General features: G+C 37.8%; 1 protein-coding gene across 1 annotated transcript; it reads right to left on the reverse strand.

Annotated features, from left to right (window-relative positions):
- Window positions 1–5,768: 5,768 nt before the first annotated feature.
- Window positions 5,769–6,320, reverse strand: LOC138031812 (uncharacterized). The gene has a single exon (XM_068879436.1). It carries the CDS (start codon window positions 6,318–6,320, stop codon window positions 5,769–5,771), a length of 552 nt encoding a protein of 183 aa, XP_068735537.1.
- Between the last annotated feature and the right edge of the window lie 1,180 nt (window positions 6,321–7,500).

Below are 7,500 nucleotides of genomic sequence, written 5' to 3' on the forward strand. Positions count from 1 at the left end.
AAAGCAGCAGAAACGTGAAGTTAAGCTGCAGAGTTGTTGGAAATCATTGCTGTGTTTTTTTGGGTGGGGGTTGGGGTGGGGGATGGGGGCTAATTGTGTTTAATATAAATAAGTCAAATTATTCTTGCATTCTGATTGGTTCTCACCTATGATCTATTAGATGATAGAAACATACATGTAGCTGACATTAATGTAACAAGCATTTCCCTCTGTTTTTGATTGGTTCTTTCTTGTTCAAGAATTTGCGATATTCCTCAGTATGGCTTGGGTGAGCTTGGTTAGAAAGTAGTTTATCATATGATACTTGAGCCATGGTTGTTTCTTGAATTTGTGGCTTTTCAAAAGAAAAAATTATGCAGCTTATGACCGCTTCCGTAGAAACGGTTGGCATAGCAAAATCCCAACCAAGAAAGAACCAATCACAATGCTTGTGTTTACCTCAAAACTACCTTGCCATATAATAAATTGTACTACTGTACATACCAAAACACGTCATAAGAGATTTAAAATTCCACAGCTGCAGTCAATAAATTTATCAGCAATGACGAAGGGTGTGACAGTTTTGACACATGCCAGGCCTTGTACTGTGCAAACAACTTACTATACATTGTTTCTGTATATTTTTTATTTGTTTCAATGGTTATCAGCTGCAGATCTAAGTAAGAGACTGCCCAACCGCCCCCCCCCCCACCCACACACACACACACACACAGCAGGTGGAAAAGCCGGTAGGGCAAGCAACCAACCCCCCCTCCCCCCCCCCCCCCAATAGTTGCTGTAGTTGAATGATAATTGAGCTAATGAATTGGCTTGGTGAGTGCAATAGTTGTGCAAAGGTTAATATTGTCATTATTGAGAGCTTACTGACAATAGGCTGTCCAGAGTGCACCTTAGGTTAAATTACATACCATCGTAGCTTACTAGTTAGTATGAAAAGTTGTACAGTTAGTGTCAAGTGGATTTGGTAAGCCTATTTATGGTTAGCTCTCACAAGCAGAAATGGTAACATGCTATTTTCAAAACAAAATAGAAAATAGAGCTAACTATTGTTACCTATTACCATTAATTATCTGAAAATAAAAGTCCTGCATTTGACACTGTGTACACATCACAAATCTAATTTGCATAATCTAAAGAAAAAAATTTAAACTGGAAATATGAGACAAGATATTACAAAGTCATAAATGCTATCGGCCTCATTTTTTGAATGACCCAAAGTTACGAAAGAGTGATAAATTTATTTTTTTGGATCATAGACTCTATAACCCAATAAGCTTAGAATTTTGCAGAGTGGTTAAGCGTTTGAATCAAAAACCCTCTGAGGGAAGTGTGAAAGTATGCCAATAACTTCTACTTCGTGTACGAAATACAGATGACATAAAATAATGGAAACAAGCGACGATAAACAATATCGCACCAAAATATAATGTCTTGCAAATACCGGTAGTGGTGAAACAACAATTTTTATGTTATCATTTGTGTCTGGTGCCCCAAGAAGGAGCCGTATTAAATTAAAGATGAACTGTCCAAGTTAAATCAAGATCAGTATGTTGATCTCTTCTTGGAAGATGCTCATTTGATTGTGCAAGATGGAAACATTCGTCTACCTCATTTACGTTGGTCTGTTTATTCTTGATAAGCCTTGATGATCGAAAGGCAACAAGACCATTCACATTATAACCGTAAGTGAACGCTGTCATATTTCGTGAACCTCCACACATTTGTCGCTGGGAGGAAAAAAAAGGCTCAACCATATCTTGATTAAGTTTCTTGGGAATTACATACAAGTTTCCATATTCAGCTTTGAACTCATCTGTGTTGATAAAAGCCACAATTCCTTTAAGGCCTTCTATTGACACCTTGAAAAAAATATGAAACAGAGAGTTACTGTATTGATATGTACTAATTGTTTGAGTAAAAGGACTAGATCAGCCAACCATTTTTCTTTTCTTTAAATAAGCCCTCAGCCCCCAAAAATAGATGCCTCCTTGAGTCTGAAACAGTACAATAATATTTTTCAGTGGACTGGCAATTGAAATACACATTGGAGTTCACTAATGTCAAGCATCGGCATGTCAAGGCTAACATTAAATACAATCATTGTTATTATTTTTTTAAAGGTATGTTCCAGGGCTTATTCTTTTAATTATTTATTTATGTTTCACCCAGTGAAAGAAAATGTGATCATATATTTGTATTGATCAGCCACAGGTTAGTATATTTTGTTTGTGTTACCAAACTGCACAAAGACAAACAAGAAAATATGGGGTTTGGGAGAGGATGGGGAGTCTTAGAATGTGGCCGTAGTACTAGGCTACAAATTGCTTTTCCTCAGGGGAGGATATTCTACAAGGAACTGTAATCATTGCTTTGTCCTCAGTTGGTACAAGATATGAAGGAATTGCCAGGGAATAGTATGGCTTTTTTGCGCAGTTATAACAAAGAGGGCAAGGACATGGCATTTACAATAACTTATCAAATTTGCATTGTTTTGCTGTGAAACATTTTAAGTCTTGTCTATATATTACCTCGAGATCAAACATTGTTTGCCATGTTATGAAGTGTTCTGACACTTCTGTCCTTCTGTGGAATGTTTGTTGGAGCTCTTGTTTCCAGGCTTTGAAATAATTAAGAACTTGGTTTAAATTGGCAACACGTTCATCTGCTATGGACTGCAGTGGACTGTTATCGTTGAAGACATTCCAAAGCATTTCACACATTTTTATAAATTCCTGTGCCATGTCTCTGCATACTTTCTCGGACAGAGTATTAACAGCAAGCTTTACTCGCATTTTACTTAAATTATCAAGATAAACATGAGCACTTCTCAAATCAGTTGCATAGAGCCTTCTTTTTTTGTCTCTGTCATACACAGAATAAATGTGGTCCCATAGTATATACTTGCCATTTTTTTGCAATAAGCGTGTAAACCTTGAATTTTGGCATTTGAATCCACTGCTGTATATGTTGTTTCTTAGTTTTTTCAGAAGATGTGGAGGATCAGAAATAAAAAATAATGGCTTCCTGGAAAAAGGATTGTAGCACTTGCTTTTTGAAGCATTATTTCCATTCATGTTCATGAATGCTCTGTTTTCAGGAGCTCCATCACAGCATGCAAGCATAATGGTAAAATTAAATACATGTAAAATGCTTACTCCTTGCCAAAAAAGTCTGTTACGTTTCTGAGCAGTTACCCCTCTGGTCAAGAAAAATGCACAGGGAAAGTCAAACTTTGCGAAGAGGCTCTTGAAGTAAAACTGCAGGACATGTGTTGCCAGTTTATTTTCAGGTTGAGAGTCACTCTTTGAGTTGGCCAATAGAAGGTATTTCAATTTCATCATCATCTATATCGGTAAAGCCAACTAATTCAAAAGTTGAAGGATTGAAAACAAGCCCCTCTTTAATTTTCACTTCATCAAAGAATAGTCCTCCCAGCTGACCCCTTTTTCCAATTTTTGCTTTTTCAAATTTCAGTTTCATTTCGCCCAATGTTGAAGTCTGCCACCCGGAGAGAGGGGATGATAGGTTCTTGTAGTCGGAAAGCAACCGGCCACTGGGAAGGTTTAAAAAGCCAGCCGGATTCTCTTAAGTCGTCATATGCTGCATGTGATTTTGAAAACATCCTTAAGCACCACTTGATAACCAGAGGATGCCACCTCATTTGGCGTTTTGGGACAGTCAAAGCTTTGGCTTGGTCATTTAAGAGCGCCTCTTAGCAATTTTCACCTAAGATCGTGCAAGATAAAAAAATCGAAAATTGCCAAACTTTGTCACAATAAAGTACTACCAAAACCTTCTTTAGAAAAATATGTTTTAGTTTGTTTCGATAATAGAGAGCTTACGCAATGACGACGTGGCCTGTGAGGACGTCGTCATTTCCCGCCCTTGCAGTCGACGTCCTGTAGTCGACGTCGTATTGTTTTAATTGCATACGCAATGGTGCATTTTGCGGGAGGTTTGGCGGGAATTGGAAACTGCCGGTTGCTATTACAGTCGATAATTTGAAAAACATGGCAAAATTACGTGAGGCGAGGAAGTGTTTGCTTTTGAGTCATGACGAAAACCTTTTGAGTGATGAAGAGTTTATCCTTTTGTACGACCTAAATTCTTCAAGAAATCCAGATGCTTAAAGATGTGTTGGAGATACCCGACGAGATAACTTGCTGTAATAGACTTGTTGTTAGTGGAATTGAAGCACTTTGTATTTTACTGAAGCGTTTTTCATATTCTATCAGATACAGTGATATGGTGCCCGTGTTTGCAAGACCTGTTGCACAATTGAGCATGATAACAACAGAAATCATGAACTTGATTTACAATGACCAAGTTCATCGTTTAACAAGCTTTCAGCAAGAGTGGTTATCTCCTGTGAATCTTCAGAGATTTCCAGAGGTGATTCATAATGCCGGTGCTCCGTTGAGTAACTGTTGGGGATTCGTGGATGGAACTGTCAGGCCAATATGTCGATCGGGAACTTTGCAAAGAACTTTATATAACGGCCATAAACGTGTCCACGCAATTAAATTTCAATCAGTGGTTGCCCCAAACGGACTAATCGCGAACCTTTATGGCCCGGTCGAAGGGAGACGTCACGATAGTGGAATGTTAGCAGATTCTGGCCTTTTGCCTCAATTGCGTCTCTAATTCTCGTACACCAGCAGGACATCCCTTGTGCATTTACGGTGACATGGGATACCCTCTACGGACAAAGCTTCAAACTTCATTTAGAGCCCTACGCTTAACTCCACTGCGACAAATTTTTAACACGTCAATGAGCAGTGTGAGAACCAGTGTCGAGTGGGTGTTCGGTGATATTGTCAATTATTTTAGCTTCATGGATTTCCGAAAAAACCTTAAAATTGGACTGAGTGCCATTGGCAAAATGTACATTGTTTGTGCTCTTTTGACGAATGCTCGAACATGTTTTATTCATCCACAACCAGCAACTTTTTTAACTTACCCCCTCCCTCAATTCATGAGTACTTTTCATAGCTCAAGCAAAAAATAGTATGTAATCATTGGAAGCTGGAAGTATTGTACTATATTCCGCCTCTAACAAATTGTAATAATAAAATAATATTTTTAATTTGTCATTTAACTGGCTTTCTTTATCCACATGGATTCGACTCAACATGCACACAACTCAAAAAGACTAAACATCAACATAACTTGTTTTCACAAGTGCATTCAACTAAAACTGAGCAATTTTTGAAATGTACACGAAAATCATTTTAATTACCATTAATCATGATGTGTTCATCAAACTACAAACAACTTTAATATGCGTAAAAAAGATGTCTTTTTTCTCACCTCATAACATTCTAGTGAACAAAGTAATAAGAATAATCAGAGTCTGTCAGCACGATTTTTGTTAATATACAACTTCTTTGAAAGATATAACAGGTACTCGACAACCTTTTCTCATAAAATGCAGATAAATTGGCTGTTATTGACAGCCGCCTGAACGGTAAGAAATCAATAACCTATATAAATAGCAACGCATCAAGAAGGAAAACGCTCGGCTAAAATTTGCTTGACTAAGCGAATTCATCAATAGTCTTTTTCAAGCTAGTTTTTGGTCAATTTTTCGATGAGTGTTAACAGCATCTGAGTTTGCTTTTGTTGCTGTTGCTGTTGACTCATGTACATCTGTTGGTGTTGTTGTTGTTGCTGGATTAATTGTTGTTGTAAATTTATTACTTGCTGAGATTGAAATTGCTAAAACATTTTTTGTGTGTTTTGAGCGATCCAAAAGCTGGTTTTGCTTCTCATCCCTCAACAACTCTTTTCTGTTGCTCCATTTCTTGCTTCTTCATTTGTAATTCTTCTTTCCGCAATTCAAATTCCTTCTCGGCCTTGTTTTGAAGATAAACCATGGTCTCTGTCCCTGATTTTCTTTTTTTTCGATTGCCCAGACTTGAAGAGTCATCTTTTTCTTCTTCGTTTCGTCGCTTTTGTGTCTCCCCTAAGCCTTCTAAAGCCTTCATACGAACTTCTTCGGCATTTCGGCGATCCGTCTGATTTTCCTCTTGCCTTCTCTTGTTTTCTTGATCATATAACCCAGTTGCCTCGTCAGCCTCTTCTGTTATATTTTGAAGAAGTTGGTCTAACTCCGTTTCCTCTGTAGTTGAGCCGCTTTCACCTTCCTGTGAACGCATTTTTCGTTTGTGATTTTCGACAAGTAACCTGTATCTGTCCCTAACGGATTTTTGCGTAACATTAAAAGTGATGTCTTCCAAGGCTCCAAGATCAACAGCGATAGAAGTCCAAGCATTTCCACCCTCCGTGCTTCCAGGTTTAAACTTGTAAGGAGGCTTCATCAACAAGATCTCGCGACAAAAGAAAATGTCTTTCTGACCACTTTATTACCACACTGTAAAACAAAATTTAAAAGAAACTTATATCTTAAAATACCGGATTGGTTTTCAGGATTAACAGATTTTTATTTACAATTTAGCATTTCGCAGGATGGTCTTTGTCGCCGTGCAATTTAATATTTCAGTGTTTTCCCCAACTCTTCGCCCTTTTTAAGAGATGATGCGCTTGTCTGACTCAAGTTTATTAAATTAATCGATAAATGACTAATCACATCATGTTAAGAACAGAAACCCACCTTTTTTTGGAAGTTTTCTCTTCATTTAAGGCCGCCATTTCAGCACATTTGAGGACGACTTGAAACTGTCTGTTTTCGAGGCATCGTCTTCCCGCGACGTGACACAAAAAGAGGTTCTTAATTATGCACGCATGCGCACTTCGTTGTTTTTGTGCTACCACGACGTCTTGTGTAGGCGACGTCGTCATTGCGTAAGCTCTCTAATTATTTTACCTGGACGGCGACTTTTTCGGTATGGGGCCTTGTGAGCGAGTGAAAACGACTCCAAAATGTTGCTCGTTTGAATCGCTATTTTTGAAATAACGAATGAGTTACTTGAAATTCAAAACAACATGGCACAACTAGAGTAATTCCTTCACCCTTTAGCGCTGTTAACGGTACAATATACCAAAACTGGAAATTTTGACCAAATTTTAAAACTTAACCTTTTTTACATTGATTACAGAGTGCCAAATTTGTACGAAATAGCATCCTGGTACATGGCTTTCTCAAACGGGACGATATTCATCGGAATAAGCAATGTTTCTGCTGCAATTAAATTCAATAAAATTTTTGGGTAAATGAAACGGAGGATTTTTGAGGCCCGATTTCAACATGCTGTTTGTCAACAAAAGTCGACCTTTGACCACCAAAGCGGAGGCGAGGTATATTGAAATCACACACGCTAATCTCGATTTATTCACTGAACAATTCGAGTCTTTAGGTTTACTGGAACTACTGTAGGTAAAATGGAACGTGTCATTTGAAATTTAACTGTTTTGGTTCAAGAGTGACATATCCGGTAATTAAAATAACTGACCTAAAAATTTGCATACTAGTAAGATTCATTCCATTCCATATTTTTACGCAAACAAGTTTCCTTAATTCACTTTCTGTACATACCTGCA

This window comes from Montipora capricornis, chromosome 14, assembly GCF_036669925.1.
Source record: "Montipora capricornis isolate CH-2021 chromosome 14, ASM3666992v2, whole genome shotgun sequence".
In the NCBI taxonomy this organism is placed as follows: Eukaryota; Metazoa; Cnidaria; class Anthozoa; order Scleractinia; family Acroporidae; genus Montipora; species Montipora capricornis.

Bases quoted from the DNA above. Each gene is read 5' to 3' on its own strand.
- LOC138031812 (XM_068879436.1), bottom strand. From the start codon at position 6,320: ATGAAGCCTCCTTACAAGTTTAAACCTGGAAGCACGGAGGGTGGAAAT.